Raw genomic sequence first — 20,575 nt, forward strand, 5'->3', positions numbered from 1 at the left:
AAACTTTTTTCTGTTAAATAGTTGTTATGTTATTTAGCTGACATTGTATATATTACTGTATTTATAGTATGTCTTACTTAGACTATGTACAATTTGGCATTGAATTGCCCTTGTATTTATTGTAAGTTTAAATTGAAACCTGTACAATTTGACACGTTCCATATCCTTGTGATTAACTCACTAACTGGATCTACGGAACATGAAATTAATAAATAAATAAATAAAAGTGCAAATAACGAATGAGGAAGTGCTGAATCAGATTAGGGATAAGGTAAATGTATGGGACAACTTGAGTAAAAGAAGGGACCCATTTGTAGGAAACATGCTGAAGCATCATGGGAGTGTCAATTTGGTAGCAGAGGGAAGCGGAGAGGGTAAAAATAGTAGAGCAAGATCTAGGCATGGATATGGTAAGCAGTTTTGAATGGATGTAGGTTGCAGTGGTTATTCAGAGATGAAGAAGTTTGTACAGGATAGACTAGCATGGAGAGTTGCATCAAACCTGTTTTTGGACCAAAGACTGCAATCACAACATATAGAGCACCAATGCCAAATTAAATATTGCATTACTGAAAAAATCTGCTGTTACTGAGCACAGCCTCACAAACAATATAAAATTGTGTATGGCAAAACAAAAATCCTATTCCATGCATCTATCTTCCAGGATTTGGCCATAAATTAAGCTGTTGAGATCGAAATCTGCAACAGCTTTGGTGGGTACAGCAACTATATCTGTATTAGTTCATGGAAACAAGTGTACAGTGCTGAAAGGCTACAGAAAAAAATATATAAAAAACAGAATCTGCATCATTACTAATGTACCTCCATCACCGCCATCAATCTGTGGTAGCATATGGAAGTTCCATAGCTACGTGCCATCTCCGTGTCATAAAAAAAATATAACACAGAATATTAGTATGACAGTTAACTCTTGATGATGGCAACATGGGAAACGATTTAAAATTTATACAAATAAATCTCAAGTGCACAAAAAATTGAAAAATATTTATCCGAGAACATACATATACTGACATCCTCATTAGATGTTCACAGTGATTGCTATTAATTGGTAACATAATCATAATTTATGAAGTATAAAATCTTATAAATCGATTGAGCCACATCCTCATATTGCAGCAATTGCCAAGTATTTACCTTGACAGGACACACATTTTTCTGTGAAGAACAATGACAGATCAGAAAATGGGTGAGGAAAAATGCAGCTTTCATGCTGACAGGTGGCTCTGTTATCTGCTTCAGCATCAAGCAGAATAATGAGTAATGTATTCTTCAAATATCCAAAATACACACAATTTAATCTCAATAACTTATTGTTTGCAATGTTTTAAAACTTCTGCACAGCTATGTATGCATAGTCCTAAGCAGTATTATTAGTTTCAGTTCAGAACAACTAAAAGATAATTTTCCCATAAAGACTGGGCAATATCCCTGCAGGACCCATCAGCCCATAGCATGTGCTGTATGGATAAACACCCTCAGGGTAATCACATCTTTTACACCATCTTTGCAGTCACATGCCATGGAAGACATATGAATCAATTAACTAACCACTTTTCCAAACAAACTGTGCTATCTGCAACTGGAATACAATGCTCAAACATAACTTCGTAAAGAGCAAAATGGAGCTGGCTCCAACAGAAGCAACATATTATCAACTTATAAAACTAATGTTAATTACAATAGTTGGAGAAATTGACCAAAAATATAAAAATAATGTTGATACAAAATTTTTAAAAATTATAATGGACTTTATTCACATAAGTGTATATAAGAATACATAAGTTAGGCCTCTTATCAGCCACAGCTTAAGGTAGCGAGATAGTTGTAAAGATATTTTCAGTGAAAGTATCATCTGTGGCTGTGTAATAGTCATGTGTGTGGGGGGGAGGGGGAGGGGGGGGGGGGGGGGGGAAGAGCTTCTCGTATAGACACTGAAGGTCTAAAGCATGTCTACAAGCCTCCATGTCATCCTCTGCCTCATGGTGTCATGGGGATGTGGTGTGGAGGGGCAGTCAGTCAGAGCACCGCCCTACCAGCCATTTTTCAGATGTTCCAGACTGTAGAGCCAGAGTAACATCACGATTTGGTCAAGTACTTCTCAAATGTCCTCATGAGGCTGAGTGCACCCCATACAAATCCTCCCACTACTGAAAAATACTTGGCAGAACCAGGAATCAAATCCAGGTCTTCCACAAGCAGTCATCTACACTGACCTCTCACATACAGAGGAGGACAATAAGAAACAAACACTGAATTAAATACAAAACTGTACATATACCATGGTAGTGATGCATGAATGCAAGGCTCTGTCACTTCTTTTTTAGAAACTAGAAATTTTGTTGGGATTCACTCCTAGTATAGACCAAATCTGTCTGAATCATAGAATGTTCTGCAGTATTAGCCAACTGTTTTTCAACCTAGATGTCTAAATCCTTAATTCTAGATCTAGATTTGCAACAAATAATACGGCTGACAGTCAATTAAAATCAGTCTCATTCATTTCAAGAGCTTCTTCACAAACAAAATGCCATTAATGCTTGCACTTTCATATCTGCCTGCATGAACCATGTGTAAACTGACATGTCTAAATCCTGATTTTCTGCTATTGTCGTCATTTTTCTTTGCAAGCTTCCACCTCACAAATATTGTAATTGTATCACAGTTTTTTTAATGTCCAGTATTGTGCATTTACGGCTCCACATGCCCAGGCTAAGGTAGAACCACTAGCATTTTCTTCAACTGGTCCATTACTTTAAGTTCCTCAGAAACACTAAGAAAAACAAGTTTACAATAGTCAACATTGAAAATGGCATGACAAAATGATCTATCAGAAGTGAAGGTTCAGATTTCAACACAGAATAGCAACACAGACTATTGGCAGCAAGGGGGAAACCACCAAATTAGTCAGCCCATTCATATAGGAACTTCTGCTTCCATATAGCTCGTGCCAGATTTAAATTTGGCAACTAGACTGCTTTCAGTTAACTGATGTTTTAACTCATAGTTATTCAATTAATTGATGCTCTATCCATACTTGATCTTTTTCTGCATATAGTATTACATACTACGGCAGCATCACAGCATGTTGTCCTATAAATCATCACCACATGGAATGAGACCTGTTAATAACAGTTAAATCCAGAGTATAAGTGGCAATTGGTGGAAGAAAAAGAAAGGAATGCTAGTGTTTAATGCCTCATCAATGATGGGAACACCATAGACAGAGCACAAGATCAGAATAAGGAAGGTAACTGACCATGTCCTTTACACTGTAATCATCTCAGTATTTTTCTTAATCTGTTAGGGATACTGTGAAGAATAATTCTTCTTAATGAATGCAAGTCTGCTACACCATCTTAATTAGTGGGAATCTGCAGAATGTCGTTCCCTACATCCTAAAAGAGTCACCTCCTAAGGCCCAACTTCACAATAATGGTGATCAGGTCTTCTGACGACAGCATCATGAGTCCTCCGTTGTTAACATTCCCCTGAAACTTAAACAGTGAATTGTGAACTCTATAGGCAATTTGAAATGCTCACTGATATGCTTACATGGTGTTTGGCTGTGTTATGTAGGACTGGAGCCTGCATTATGTAGTACTGGAGCCTGTTGTGAAGACATCTGCCAATGTGCTGTGATTTCTATGTAAAACATCATGACTAAGTGCCACAGAACATATGTTCCCGAATATATGCAAAAACCCTTTGATATCTACATCTATATACTTACTCCGCAAGCACTGTGTGGTGAGTAGCAGAGAGTATCTTGTATTTATACATTTTATTTTCGTGATCATTAAGCAAAGTGTTCTGCAGTCAGCTTCAGATGCTCATTCTCAAAATTTTCTCAGTAGTGTTCCACAAAAAGAGAACTGTCTACCCTTCACAGATGCTCACTTGATATCATGAAGTATTTATATAATACCCATGTGTAGATCAAACCTACTTGTCATGAATCTAGCGGCTCACATCTAAATTGCTTTGCTATGGCATTGGTAATTACCCCTACCCATTACCTCAATGGAATCCTGAGAGCAGCACACATGCCAGTCCTTGCCAGCAGCTTCCAGCCTCCTTATAAGCAGAACCAAAAAATTAGTTTTGCTATTAAATGTTATTTTGGAAGCAAATAAATGTATTTTGTTCCTATGTTTTGCATTTTTTGCTTTGTGATACCATTCACTGACGTCTTTAGATGCACCTTGTGTGTAACTGCATTACCTGCAGTACTTTGTGGTCATATTTTATATTTTTAGTCAGGAATAATCCTAATGAAGTGTTCTAAGCAGGCTGCAGTGTTCAGCATAACTTCCACATCTGTAATTATCTCAACTCCCAATAATGTTCTGCGTTTTGTTTTTTAATTCATCTGTAGGTGAACCACACTTATGGATGTTCAGTTTACTTGGTAACAAAAGGTATCAACTTTTTAAAGCAATGAGCAGAAAATCAGCTTGTTTACCTTGGTTGAGTGTTAAACAAGACTCACTAAGAATTTCATGTGAATTTTGTGGTTTTATTAATTTTCTTGCATCTCAATCCATGAGGGCTCTTTCCCAAACTTTGAGATGATTTCACTGCTTGTGGAAACTGAAAGAAAGTGTAACCGAGGGAAGTAGTTGTTTAATTGTGAACTCAGCTCAGAACTTAATAAATATTCTGCCAGATCTGATGTCCATATTAGTTATCTTGGTTTTCATCATTTCACCAACTGTATTTGCTTGTGTCATATTCCATGAGTAAAAATATTATAGAGCTTAACATATCGAACACATTTGCATACAAATTGCTAACGCACAGGCAACTGGAACAGTAATGTCATATTTGTAGGTTTTAAGAAACTCCGCCAAATACATAACTTTTTGTTTTTTTAAGCAGAGCTTTTGTTATGAGGAAGGTAAAGGAAACAGAAACAAAAACAAAATTAGAGAAGGACTTCTGCTGGAAAGGGGAGGGGGAAATCAAGTGTATGGGATGAGTGACTCTCAACCTGACATTAATCTTGGTTTTGAAAACTGTTTCATGTAGGTTAACAAGAGCCTCAGTGAAAAACAATACAGTCCTCTCATCAAGATATAATCATCTGTAGTACCAAAGATCAATCCTAGTTCTTCCATGCGGCAAGTCAACAGATTGGCCACTCACCTATGGAGATGGAGGCCAATCTGAGGGACAAAAACTCACTGCGTACTCTAGTTTAGAAAGACATTAGGTGCAGAAACAGTTGCAACTAATGACTGAAGATCATAGCACTAGAGATCAAACTGTGAACTGTCAAATATAGTTCGACACAATATAGTTTGATTTTAGATTATAAAATGTGCTTAACTGCTACGTTACAAATCTAATTGGGTAATAAACAGAACATACAGCCTTTACAGTAAACTAATGAAAATGTATTATTTAATACAGGCAATGTTATTTCATGATTTTCTAAATAAATGAATACGAGTGACATCACATCTCAGTCCTCAGTGACTTTCCTGTTGGTTAAAAAGTCTACCAAGAAAAATTGGACCACTATGTTATTTTACTGGTGTCAGATTTTGTTATCCAAATGGCTTGTTACTGCTTTCCCTTCACTGAAGGCTGCATGTTGTGACCTATCATATGTTTTCTATGACATTCTATTAATGTTTAGGGCCTCATGCAAAAAAACAAAATGAGTTATAAATAAGGCTTACTAAAATTTTCATCAAAAAAGGGCAAAAGATAAATGTGTTACAGTGTGTAAAATAAGGGACAAGCAACTCACCTATAGTGTAAGTGTAAATTTGAGCAACGAAATAGATAGTCAAAGGGTAAATTATAGAGAAACACACAGTAACACATGACAGCAAACAGCATTTACACTAGCTTTTTTTCCCAGCACTACTACACACAATAGTACAAGCCAAGTGTTTGTGTGTGACCATGCATGTACTATTGCTGGAAAAAGAGATATTGCTCGAAAGCTAGTGTGAATTCTGTTTTCTGTTGTGTGTTACTGTGTTCCATGCATCGATTCACTATAGATGAGTGGTTGCCTTTGTGATTTTATTAATTTTCTAGTACCTACATCCATGACGGCTCTTTTCCAAACTTTGAGATGACTGAACAGTAAAATGTGGTACAGCATTTCTATGTTGTGTGTACAGGTGTGAAATATCTCTTTGTTTAGGATTTCTGCATTTAATTTTAAAAGCAGCAGTTATGTAACCAGTTTCTTTGGTCTTTTTTTCTAACAATACAACTGTAAGTGTAAATTTGAGCAACAAAATAGATAGTCAAAGGGTAAATTATAGAGAAACACAATAAGGAAGAAAGAAAAGAAAATTGGGGTCATCAGTAACCAGAAATTTGTGTCATACACCACCACAATTTTTAAAAAAAATAATGAGAACTCACCATCATATGATAATAACACGTTGCAATAATGACATATCTATCCTTGCGATATTTACTATGGTGAAATCTGTTGTTTCTGTGTTTTGTCTTGGTATTTATTTGTCCGTATCAATGAAAGGTGAATGTGTATGCATATGTATGGACTGTATAATTAATGTTGCTTGATGATTTAGTTGGGATTCTCTCTTACCATTTTTAAAACTGTTTTTGATTGCAATTATATTAAATGAAATGAATATTGCAGAAAAAAAATTAAGTGTTGTCCATAGTTCTTTAGAAATATTGAAAACACAAACTTTAATCTTTGCTAATCTGGAGGTTTAACATGTTGGTGAACACACATATGTGACAATGAGAAATCAATTTGTTTGACATATGTGAAATATTGTAATGCAGGTTTTGATAATGCAAGAAACTTGTGAGCTAAATCAAGTTAATGCTGTGTATAAGAAGTATTTTTTTTGCTAGTAAGAATTGATCTATGACACCAAAAAATTCCAGAATGAAGTAATAAAGAAAAAACAGCAAATGTTACACAGATACTGATAGTCACATTTTCTTTTCTTTCTTATAACACATAAGTACAACCAGCCCATACAGCATACACTTTGTATTATTTGGTAATGTTTGTACAGCAGTTACACTTCGTTTTTAAATAACACATCATTAAATAATTTCTCTTTCAACAATATATATGTTATTTCCAAAATCAAATAAAAGCATATTGTTTATTGAAAATAATGTCACTGTGCATAAAAAATACACGTCCTTTAAAAGCAAGGAAGCATTATACCTTGATGCTCGAGAATTTGAGTCGAAATCACTGTTTCTTAATCTCAAACATATATTATACTTGCACAATTTCAAGTATCTTCTTTAAATTTATTATCTATCACTAGTACTAAATAGTAAGTGATTTTAATTCAACAATTTTTCTGCATTGTTTGGATCACAAAGTATAAATCTAACAGCAACAGTTTCATGTAGTACCGTTGAACACTCTGGTATTTGGCCTCTTTTTTTCTACTTACATGGGCTTATCAATTTTTAACTAGAACGTCAAATTTACACACATTTAAAAGAAGGTAAACAAAAATAATTTGAATAGTATTGAACTATAATACATAATATGATGATGTAGAATAGTTGGGGAGTCTTATCAATGTGTGCTCTAATGAGTGATGATCTGACCCATACCCATTAGGAAAGGGGACAGTGCGGCAACACAGCACTCACAATTAAACGAATGCAGATACATAACATATTGAGCAGGTTTATTGCATGCTTATTTGTGATGTGAGTTCACAGCACACTAGCTGCTTTCCTTTTACTTTTGAGTGTACACTTTTGACAGAAAACTTAATTGCTATATTTCAATGTTTTATGGCTATAAAACTCTGTTAGAAAGAGTGGAGTGAGTACCACAGTGCATTAGGATTATGAGATCATATTTGTAGTGGGATTTTTTCCACACTCCAATATTGGTTGGCACAAGAATACAAATCCAGGCACATGAACAATAGATAAATACTATTGACTGATAAAAATCTACTTGTACAATTGAAACACTATTTTGACATTTCAGATAGTCACCTTTTTATATAGGTTTTTTTTATTTTTTTGTTTTTTATAGTTTTTTATATATATATTTTTTTTGAAAGACCACAGCAACATTACGATTGTTTCTGTTTTCATACCACAGTGAGTAATTTCTTTGAACATCGGATGTACAGCAACATTTACACAACTGCATTTAATTACTGATTTATACATTTCTTATACTGATAAAGTGACTTTAGCACCTGATTTTTAACAAATACCAGAAGTAGTCAACTGACAAGCTGGAATTTGCTCAAAACTTATGGGTATGATATTCTTGTAAACTTGAATAATGACTTCCGTGCGAGTAAATTACTGCTGATAAAAAATTCATAATTCTGCCCAAGTCATCGTAGCAACACTCAGTACTTGTTTATTACTTCATTCACATGTCACAAGAAATCATACTTTTACCTTACATGTTTGATAAAAGCTTTATGTTAGCATTTCCATTGTCAGCTGACTTTCAAAATTTTTCAAATAAGATTTGGCAGAATACATCACAACACAGGGAAAAGTACAGCATGTGGCAGTATAAGTTGAAAGAAAGACTTCCAGTTTTACACTCGAAACACTATTTTTGAACACAACAAACAAGCTTTGTTATTAGTATCGAGCATGTATGTCCACCATAGATTCTGGACAGTCATGTGCATGAATATGTTCCACAAGTTCTTTTCTGATATCATCATGGATTATTGATAACCTGTTTGGAATGCTTGCACTCTTATTTTGTGTTTAACATAGGAAGTATGGACAGTTTTTTTCTGTGATATTTACATGCATTAGTTGCAATACAGTTAACAGCTTCCAGACTATTAAGTTTTTCTGTCACCCTTTTGTAAGCGTGTGTGTGTGTGTGTGTGTGTGTGTGTGTGTGTGTGTGTGTGAGAGAGAGAGAGAGAGAGAGAGAGAGAGAGAGAGAGAGGAGTAGTAGACACAGAGAGAAAAAGGGGGAGGGGGGATAATTCAGTCTTAGGATATCAAAGAATACAAGGAGATCATTACAGAGTTGCATTCTATCTCAATGTGCTTGTTCGTATATTTCTGAAAACAACTTTTTTGTGCTAACAAAAATTTAAAAACGGAAATAACTTACAAAACTGAGTACATACATAACTGCATTCAGATGAGCTATATCTTGAAAATGTTTAATGTAGAAGGTTTGCCTTGATTCACCTGTAATCCATACTTATTCTTTTCTTTTTTAGTGTTTACATGAGGGAATGATAGTGTTTTTTTTTTTTTTCAAAACAGTAGTACACTAACTGTATTTAGATAAATTATGATCTTTTTTAATGTGATCTTTTGTCTGAGGAGACAAGAACATAGAGCCACATTAAACTTTTATTCCTTGAGCTTAGGAATTTAAATCTGCGACAGTTGCAGTGAGAGAGAGCCTGAGACGAACAAACTGTGGAGAATTTTATTACGTATGCTATGCACTTTTCTTCTTCTGCTATGTTTTATATCCGGCATCCTGAACATGAAGAAATTAGATGTCAACAATAAAGTGAATCAGTTTTCAGATTTTTGAACTTTTGGAATTTTACTTAGGTGTCTCACAGGCCATGTGAAACATGAGATACATAAAGTTGTATGAAACAGACAAGAGATACCATTAGGAAGGCTAAGCAGTGCCAGTTAGTATGTAAAGAATAACAAGGACTCAGACCAGAAATGAAAGGTAATAGCGTTTATTGTCAATTGGTGTAGTTTATGGTGTTAAGTAATAACCACTACTTCTCTATCCAAATGTGGCTTTCAAATAAACTGAGCATGTTAATGCCCTTAAAGCTTACATCATAAATTTACCTTAATTATTTTAACCTAGTTATTAAACAGGTAGCTGTTTTACAATTTATTTAAGGCATATCTCCAACATTATTAAGAAAAGTCATCTGATTCAAACAAATGGATGTAGACAGACAAATGAGTGAAGCAAAATTAGTATACAACATCAAACTACTTAGTAGATTAAGATTGTGTGCTGGACCAGGAGTCAAAAGTGCAGAGGACAAGTTCTCACAAGGACCCCAGGTAAGAAACTGACTTAACAGGAAAGGGAAACTGCCATAAACGTGTCTTGATCATGTAAAGGAACACAGCTAAACTGCAATGAAATTTCCACTCTGCAGCAGAGTGTGCACTGATATGAAACTTCCTGGCAGATTAAAACTGTTTTCCGGGCCAAGACTCAAACTTGAGACCTTTGCCTTCAGCGGGCAAGCACTCTACCATCTGAGCCACTTAAGCATGACTCACAATCCCTCCTGTTGTGTGGGTCCTCCTGCGAAAGACAAAGGTCCCAAATCCGGGTCCCCGTTCTGCACAGTTTTAATCTGCCAGGAAGTTTCACAGCTAAACTGACACTAATTTTAATGCTTAATGAAGTGGTTTTCATTAATCATTATAATTTGTGTAATGAACTTGGATTGTGCTCATCAGCATGAGTGCCGGAGGGAAGTGTGATAGGACTGCTGTTACTTTCTAAACACACAAATGATCTGGCAGATAGGGAAAGCAGCAGTCTGTGGCTATTTGCTGATGATGCTGTGGTCCATGGGAATGTCTTCTCATTGAGTGACTGTAGGAGAATACAGGATGGCTTAGATAAAATTTCTAGCTGGTGTGATGAATGGCAGCTAGCTCTAAATGTGGGAGAACATAAGTTAATGCAGGTGACTACAAAAAAAAAAGCATAGTGTTCAAATACAGTATTAGAAGTGTGCTGCTTGACACAGTCGAATTGAGTAAATATCTAGGCATACTGTTTCAAAGTAATATGAAATAGAGTGAACATGTAAGATCTGTAGTAAGGAAGGCAAACGGTCAACTTCACTTTATTTGGAAATTTTTTGAGAACATGGCTCATCTGTAAAGGAGACTGTATATAGGACACGAGTGTGACCCACTGTTCAGCACTATTCAAGTGTATGGGATCTGCACCATGTCAGATTAAGGGAAGACATCAAAGCAATTCAGAGGAGGGCTGCTAGATTTGTTACTTGTATGTTCGAACAGCAAACAAGTATTATGGAGATGCTTTGGGAACTGAAATGTGAATCATTGGAGGGAGCACTATTGAGGAAATTTAAGGAACTGACATTTGAAACAATCTCTCTAATCTTATCTTCATGTTTCTTATTCAAAATGTACATTTAGAGAGATTAGGGTTTGTGCAGAGGTATACATACAGACCACCATTTTTCTCTCATTCCTTTTTCGACTGGAACAGAAAAGGAAATGACCAGTAATGGTACAAGGTACCTTCCACCATGCAACATTGGTGGCTTGTGGAGTATGTTTTCATAATATTGTTGCATTCCATCCTGAATTTTCCATTGCTTGATATAAATGTAGATGAAATGTACGGTATTATTTTTTCATACTGGCATTAATTGTAACTAATTTGTACTTTGTAAATAACTTATGGAGTAAACGTAAAAAGTCAGCAAATAGTAATGGTGTTCAGTCTTCGAATGGTGCTAAAAATGAGACTCTTACCTTTACTAGCTTGAGAACGATTTTTTTTTTTTAACTCCCCCCACCCCCTTCGCCTTCTCCCCTCCAGCCACTATAGCTCAAAAAAGGAACTTTCTGGATACTAATAAAAGTTCCCAGTCTTGGTTATGTGTTATGTGCCTTTTTACAACTCAATGTCTCTAATAATCACTCAGTTGATGCCTTTACTCCCTAAATTACATCATACTGGAACTTTCCACTACCATATTTAAGGTGTACTTTCACCTGTATAGAAAAGAATAACCTGTAATGAAACTAAAACTCTATTTCCAGCATCATAACTACTCATTTACTAAAACAAAGTCTCTTGACACTATGAGTTTTACAAAAATAATTTTAAATTTCTGGAGAATTATCAACTATAAGTAACACGATTAGTGTGAAATTTCCATGTTATATGCATAACATTCTACAACAATAATAAAGTATGAAGTTGTAATTAATTTTTATTGTTAAAAGACATGCCTCAGATACTTCATTAGTGTTACTTGTCATAAACAGTTGAGTGTGACAGTCTTTACAGTATGGAGGACTATATTAAAAGGTAAATTATATGTTAAAGTATGTATAAATTTTTTTTAATGTTCTTGATGATAATTTGCAGTTACATGTAAAGGAAACTAAAACTTTCAAATTAAGAATGATTTGTCTTTTCTGTATTCTCAAATGTTACATATCTGATAAGTCAGCAAAGTTCACTTGGAAATAAACCTCTTCTGCAATGATATTTTGAGTTTAAAAAATAATACATTATTTTAATCAGACTATACTGGTCGTCAGCACATTCTTCTGAAGCAGGAAGTGTTAAAATTTACTTCATAATGAGAAATTCTGTTTAAATATTTTTGACTTCTTACTTTTATAGCCTGTAGAATGAGTGTAAATGTTTATTGAAGCAACTTTGTAATTTTTTTTATTGCTCTAATGCAGTCTCACACAGTAATGTATGAATATTTACTGAAATCAGAATAAATGAATTTACTTAATTTTTGTCAGTGAAGAATGAACACAATAAGGGCTGACAATTTTTCTCTGCATATTGTCCTTTTCTTCTTCATACAAATTACTTAAATACAAAGCACATATTGTCAAAATATGATTGTGTCATACTACGGTGACTTCAGCTGCGTGATTGGTCTGTCACTAAATATTTTTGGCTCATGGACAAAGTAGAGATTTAAAAAACAAATTGTTCCTCAAACATTTAGCTTTGATAATAACGTTTCACGTTAACTGCACCATTTTGTTCCTGCTCCTTGTTTAAAACAATAATTTTTTGGCTGTTTAAGCATTTTTCTACAGTTGTCAGATTGATTTCAATTACTGCTCTTCCTGATTTGCAGGACCTGAGTCAGTGTGGTGTGATATAATTACTGTAGCAAACATTTTCAATGATTTTGTCACAACAGTCTACCACTGATGAAAGTTGTAATCAGAATAAATTTATAACTGATTTGTATAAAAATTATTATTTTCATCAGACTCATTATGAATGGGCAGAAAACCAAGATATTATCGGGTTATTTAAAAAAGGATTAAGTCATGGGCAAAAGGTTTTAGATATATGAACTGACATCCTTGATACTTACATTTTTGAGCACAAAATACCTGATGGTGAAATCCTCTATCTTTGAGTGCTGTTTCCAGTTGCATGTAATTTTCATACTGGACAACCATTCTGAACATATTAGTCTTTTTAGAAATCAAATACATAAATGTACAACTTTCTTCTCTTATGTTCTTGAGTCTACACTCACATAAATTTATGACATGCCTTGTGAAAAATTGACCAACAAAAATTAATTAATAATTAATTTCCACTGCAGACCTACACACATGTAAATGACATGGTAAAAATTTCTATTCAAATTTAAGGTGTTTTATATTTTGTTTTAAAAGATTATTTCTTTCCTGAAACAAAAACTTGTTCATTTATTTAACTTCTTATTTATTTAAAGCAGTATATGATAGGTTCTCTTGACCAATGTTACTTTTTGCTCTCCTACAGACTTCTTACCAATCAGTACAACTTCTAGTGCTGCTGACTGTAATTATGTTAATGCACAGCACAAAAGAAAACAATAACATTGCAGCCATGAAAATCTGATAAGAGATGATAAATTTCCTCACACCCTTCTTGTTACCCCTTCATCACTCAGACCAGCATCTTGTTCAGTCAACAACAGTGGGCTTTTGTGTACCTACTTCGTTACACCACCTAATGTCTAAGAAAGTTCATGATGGAACAACAACAATATTAACAGATGGCTGCTCACCACATAGAGGCACTGAGTCAGAGACATGTACAATGAAAAAGATTACTAAAATAATTACAATTTTGGACAAAGTCCTTATTCCAAAAAAAGAAAACAAGAAAACACACACATATGCACATAAGCACACACACACACACACACACACACACACACACACACACACACACACACTGCCACTCTCTCCCAGCACCTGTAACTAGTGACCATGTGTGTGAGTTGTGCTTTGTCCAAAAGTCTAATTATTTAGCAGTTTTTTCACTACAGCTGTCTGCAAGTAAATGTTTCCTCTGTGTGCGAGTAACAATTTAACCTTTCCATATTGCTGTTAATGTACAAGAAATTTGGATATGTGAATGGTAAAATCTTTATAGAAAAAAAGGCTCATTAATTGTTTCATTATGTTCAGCATTTACAAATATCATCATTCTTGCCAGTAAAGAAACTTCTTTTACTAGCTGTGGTATTTGCTGTTTCATAGTGAAACTGAATCTGTTACAGTTCAAACATACTATTGACTGTGTGAATAATGTTTTTTTAAATCACTAGTTAGCTTCATGAAAGATGAATTATGTTGACATTAAAACACAGGAAATGATCATATTTCTCCTGAAATATGCAACATCAGATAATACATGTAGCAACTCAAATCAATAAGAGATTCAGAATATTTTTCAAATATATGTCAGATAATAAAGCAAATAAATAAACTAAAATTATAGGTGCATCACAGTTTAATTTTCCATTGACATTAAAGAAATGGGAGATAAACTGTTGGAGAAAATATTGTTTACAAAAATTCTTCTCATAAATTTTCAGATCAATGCGACTCTTCAGAATACTGCAAGTGTTTCACTGCTCCAACACAACTCAGACATAAATGTAATTTAGTCACACACTACTTCTCCTATTTAGTCACACACTACTTCTCCTCAGATGAATCACAAGTTTTCATATTGACAATGAAATAACTATACAATACAATATTTACTGAAGCAAGGCATTCTATAACTTATGATAATTTATTTTTTATCTCCCTCAATGAAATTAGTGTCCAAGGGAGTAGGTGAACATACTCATAATTTGATCTTGTTCGAATTTTGCAGTTATCTGAAAAGAATAATGAGAATAAAATCTGTTTATTGACTAGAAACAGAAACTTAGTTTGGAGAGTGATGATTACGGAATGAGTAGGGCTCTAAAGAACATCAAATAGATTTCTAGTTATGTGTCATGCAGTGCTGAGAGGTATCTAATGGAATGTCAGAAAACAATTGTTTAGTTGTATCACAAATACCATTGGTTTTAAATTGCTCTTAAACACGATGTTCTATCTTTCTTTATTTTTTTTGCATTTGAAAAGAAAAATTCAATAATAGAGTATTTGGTGAATATGTTAAACATGAATTTTAACTTCATTGGATCAGGTGTTCACAATAAAATAAATTTTATAAAAATTTAGGAAAAACAAAATCCAAGGAACTTCAATGTGTCATTGTTTAACAAGTTGTGATCCATCCTAATTTTGAAATTCTGCAAATTTTAAAAGGAATTTAGGTGAATTATGTACAACAACATGTATCTTACCCTGACATTCATACTCCAATTGTATTATTTACAAATGAACAGAGTTACACAGCAAAAGGTATTCATACTGTGAAAATAACCTGCCACTAAAATAAACATACTGTAGCTTAAGTAATGCCATGGACTTCCTTATCGTGTACAGTATGTTTTGTTTGTTTGTGTCTGCAGTGGTTGGTTCTATGATACACAGCACATTGTATTTACCCCAGCTTCCATATCATTTAATTTAATTTATTTAGAGTTTATCGTGTATTACCACCTTCGTCTGTGTCCATCAGCCTTACCAAGCTCAATATAATACCTGTGTAGGATATTTTGGATGAAATAGTACAGTGATGATTATTTTAAAACTTTAATACATCATGATGTATAACATAGTTAAAAAGTGATTAGAAACGTCCAAACTGGGAATAAACCTCTTGATAAACACATGTATAAAACAGAAGAATACCATAGGTCATTATTTAATATTTCTTAAACATCTGCAGTTTGAAAGTTAAGGAACTTGTGGAACATACTGAATATAAAAACACACACATATATTCTAACAACCATGCATTCAGAACACACATACATATTATATAGTCTATTGCTTTCGTAAGTACAATTATCTGCTGCCATGTGTGGAAAACATTTTATGACAATAACCTTGTACCTTATCCCCTCTCTGTGATTGCATTTCCCCAGTCACAAGGCACTTTTCTTTACACAGTACAGCAAATTGCTCTGCACTTTAGTATATAAAAGATTAAAAAATAGTGAACATAAGAACAGAACAATGATCATGTTATCTTCACTTTCCTTTCCAACTGTAACAACAGAACAACACACACAAGTTCAGTAATCAGAACTAGCTGCCATAATTTCAAACAAAGCAGATTAGGCGAAGAGTATTAAGAACCCAAACACTACACTAGTTTTTAAAGATAATACTGTCATTCAAGGCTTCACGTGCCTTGCACCGGAGTTAATAAATTATGTTTGGCTTATTGGCCATTTCTTTCAGCGGTCCTGTGAAATAATATCGTCTCTTATGCATTTATACAGAATTGAAGCACACTGATGCATGTACTGAGGCTTCACAGTTTTAATTCTTTCTTTCTTTCTTTTTTTTCTTTTTTTTTTCGCTACTATACTTTATGTAATGCATGAGTATTGGTCTTCTCACACTGAATACAGAGAACTTAGAAATAAATGCCGAAAACATGAGAACACAGTGACAAGGCAAGACACATTGTACATTATTTGTCTTATTTTGGCATACAAAATTCTAATGGAAACAAAGCAGACAATGAAGAAGAAAGACAAAAAGATTATCGATCATTGAGCACATTTTATGTTATGTAATTCCACTCACTATACGGTGTTCCATTTGGAGCCTTCTCCCTTGCTCTATACCGGTTTGTATAGGAAAACAGAACTATGTATTTGACCACTCACTTTTGAGTTTTGTTTCAGAAGTGGACACTTCACAGCACTGCCAATCCCAAAATGGCACAATACGTTATTTCCTAAGTACACTTCTAGGAATGTCACTTCAATTGCTTTTTTGTTGATATGTTACTTAATGCTAGTTGCATGAATATAACCCTGATGTGTACCATGAAATCCAATAAAACATCAATTTTACATTTATCTTTTCAACAATATATCAATATTAAGCACAATAATAAATAATATTTACAGAAGATAAACCATTCACTATTGCTCCAGTTCATATTATGCAAAATATTACTGTAGATTAGCTCACCCACAAAGTAATTGAGTATTTACCTTAAGCCTGCATGGTAATTATTACTCTGCCAGCTGCAGAAAATCTGACTATCCATTTTAAAAACAAGATAAGACTCTTTACAAATAACATAGTTTATTTACAGTTAGTGGGAAGGATTTAAACAATGGATCTGGAAAACCTGTAAAGCATGAAACATAATTTATTTAGAAATGTGTGTGAGTGTGTGTGTGTGTGTGTGTGTGTGTGTGTGTGTGTGTGTGTGTGTGTGTGTGTGTGTTTGCAAGAGAGTATATTCATTCAGCTGTATAAAAGTATCTGAAAGATATATATACAAGAATTTTAACATTTGTTACATGATGATACTGTTCAATCCATATACAATTGTTGAAAATTACTTGTGGGTGAACTATTATTTCTTCTGTTTGACACCTCATGATTGTACTGCATAACAGTTACGGCTCAGGTGTGTCTCCCAAGACCGATTGATGTAGTTACTCCCAGAGACCGAACTAAAAGATGTTCAGCAGCTTCCATCTTGTTAGTATCTAGCTTAGGCTTCTTTGGCTCAGCATCCGGAGGACGATGAGACTTCATGTGAGCACTACGACTTTTGACTTTATTGAAAACTCTGCAAAATATAACGATGTAATAAGTTGTTTGTAACATGTATATTTATATACATAGCTGTGTGTGTGTGTGTGTGTGTGTGTGTGCTCTATCCTACTTATTAAACACAAATATACTTAGTACGTAATGAATGAAACTGAAGTTCAGTAAAGTGCATTACTCTATTAGACATTTCACAGACCTCTAATCATGCACTGCTTAACAATTTACTACTGTCAGTTTTCACCAACTGTTTTCCAAAAGCACAAGACATTCCCAATGGTGCATATTTATACTGAGAAGAAAGAGCTCTGTTACTATTTTTCAGTTACAAAGCACTAACTTCAGTTTCATCTCTCCTTTTACAAAATTACTTGATGAAACTAAAAAATGTACTGTATGATCATAATACTTTAAAAAAAATAAGAATAAACATAAGGATCATACATGTCATGTTGAACTCACATGAAGGACATTGAAAAGACATGATCAGTAAACGCTAAGACCACTCACATACACAACTTAACTGCCTTACGGATTCGCTCAAAGAAACTGGCAATGAATATAGTAAACCACGTGGAGATTACCCTCTCTTTGAAATTCTCCAAAGTTAAATACTTAGGATACAGTTATAATTATATGCATAGTCATTACAAATCTCTTACTTTCATTGAGCACCTGCTTATATTGTTGTTATTGACATGACACTGTCAAACACACAATATTTGTGGCCAAGTGTGGAAGGCAAGGAAAAGAGGCATACGGAGGGGAGTGGGGAGGGAAGGAGTAGTGTGAAAAGGAGTAGGGGAAAAAAAGGGGGGTGGATTGATAGTGACTCATCACATGAAGTACATTCACTATTCAGGTTAGACCTTCATTGTTACTTTCGATTTTTAGAGGCAACTGCACATACACACTTAAACATTGGTATGGTGTTTGTACCCAGTATGTTACAGGTTCAACCAGATTATTGTATCTTAGAGGAGTTCATTCTTACAAAGGATTTATCTCACAGTTTGTAACTTCATTAAGATATTCTTACTGAATATTACTAGCAAAATATAAAGTTCAGCCAGAAAAGAAGTCCTATTCATGAATTCTGACAACACAGGAGGTCTACTGACAATTTGGCACTGCATAAAGCAAAGGTTGTTGTTTTCACTGCATGTGTACACCAAAACATATTTTGTTGTGTAACTGGTGCAAGCAATAATAGTTGTTTAAGGAGACATACATAATAGAAACAGCTGTCACTTGTGATGTGAAAAATTGGTTACTTTCAAAATGTAATGAGGAATGTTAGAAATTTTTGATCCAGTGATTAGAGAGAACAGATAGTTCAACTTGATGATATTACTAACTAAATTTTCAGGTATTTCATGAAATTAATTTCATAACTGGCAGTAAACTTATACTATGCTAACCTTAAAAAACCTAGCCTCATGATTACAGTAAGTGTCTCAAGAACCAAAGGAATTTATGAAAGCAATGGGAGATCCATATTCACCAGAACACTAAAACATAAATATTACTGATGTTTTTATGTTAACAAAACCTTCTAGATGCACACAAATCCTTTATGTAAATGACTTGACAACAATTTTGATAAAATATGTTATGGAATATAGTTTTATTGAATCTACTACATTGAAAAGCATTGCTGTTGATCTGTGCAATTTTCATTTGGATTGTTATTCATACGTCATGTGGACAAAATACACATTTACTTTGCAAGTACCCACTTGAACCTCACACAACATGCAAAGTAATTACTAATATAAGTGGCAAAAATTTCATTAAGAAGTACTCTAATTTTAATTAGTGGGTTAAAAACAGCTGCAATATGTTTCTTGAGATTGTCTCACTGATATTTTATCTCATTTGTACAGAAAAAACTGTATATTCTTTGAGTGCTGTTCAGCACAGTTAACTATATCATTAAATATCTTAGAATTTCTACTTCCTCAGCAAAATATGTCTTTCCTGAATGTAGTTTCTGGATGATTCAGAATGTACCTTTTTTTACACTTGAGGGTTCAAGTATGTGTAGATGTATGAAATTTGGGGCATTCCCAGGGTCTTATACAGTGATTATCTCATTCTCAATTATCATCAGGAATGAATCTTGGCAAAATTTCAAACAAAAGAGGAATGCTTTTTGAGTATCTGCTAAGAAAGAAGCAACTGGAAAGGACTAAAAAGGGTCACAAATAAAAATCACAGATCTTTGTACAACTTTTACAACAGTTTCTTCACAAGAGTAAGAAAAACACAGAAAATAGTAGGTATGGTAAGATTTTCAGTTACTGAGAAGGAAGGATACACCACACTATGTTCAGATTTATACTGATGAGCCAAATATTATGAATACCGCCTTAATTGTGGGTTAGTCCCCTTTGAAATATAATACAGCAGTGATTCAGCATGGCATGGATTCAAAAATTCCTTGGTAGGTTTCTGGAGGCATGTGACACCAGATGTCTATGCACAGGTCATGGAATTTCTGTAAATTGTGGGTCTGTAATTTGTGGTCACAGGGCTGGTATCTGCTAGCGTCCCAGATCTGTTCCATCAGGTTAAGATCAGGCAAATTTGGTTGTCAAAACATCAACATGAGTTCACTATCATGCTTCTCAAATCACTGAAGCATGAGTCTGCTCTTATGATATCGCCATCATGATCAGTGTAAACATCAAATGTGAAGGAATAAAAGTGGCCCACAATAATGCTCACATAGTCAATGGCTGTTATGGTGGCTTACATTACTACCACAGGCCTACTGAAGTCCAGGTGAATGTTTCCATAGCATAATACTGCCCTCACCAGTCTAGATCTACGGCAT

General features: G+C 34.2%; 1 protein-coding gene across 2 annotated transcripts in view; it reads right to left on the minus strand.

The window, feature by feature from the left end:
- Positions 1 to 6,990: 6,990 nt before the first annotated feature.
- The window catches only part of LOC126338532 (serine-rich adhesin for platelets-like), a 2,400,280-nt gene continuing 2,386,695 nt past the window's right edge, over positions 6,991 to 20,575 (minus strand). For both annotated transcript variants that reach the window (XM_050001562.1, XM_050001561.1), the window contains one exon: positions 6,991 to 17,755. In XM_050001562.1, coding sequence (XP_049857519.1) covers positions 17,587 to 17,755 — 169 coding nt within the window. In that variant the 3' untranslated portion in view covers positions 6,991 to 17,586. The remainder of the gene's footprint in view (positions 17,756 to 20,575) is intronic.

The sequence above is a fragment of the Schistocerca gregaria genome, chromosome 1 (assembly GCF_023897955.1).
Source record: "Schistocerca gregaria isolate iqSchGreg1 chromosome 1, iqSchGreg1.2, whole genome shotgun sequence".
In the NCBI taxonomy this organism is placed as follows: Eukaryota; Metazoa; Arthropoda; class Insecta; order Orthoptera; family Acrididae; genus Schistocerca; species Schistocerca gregaria.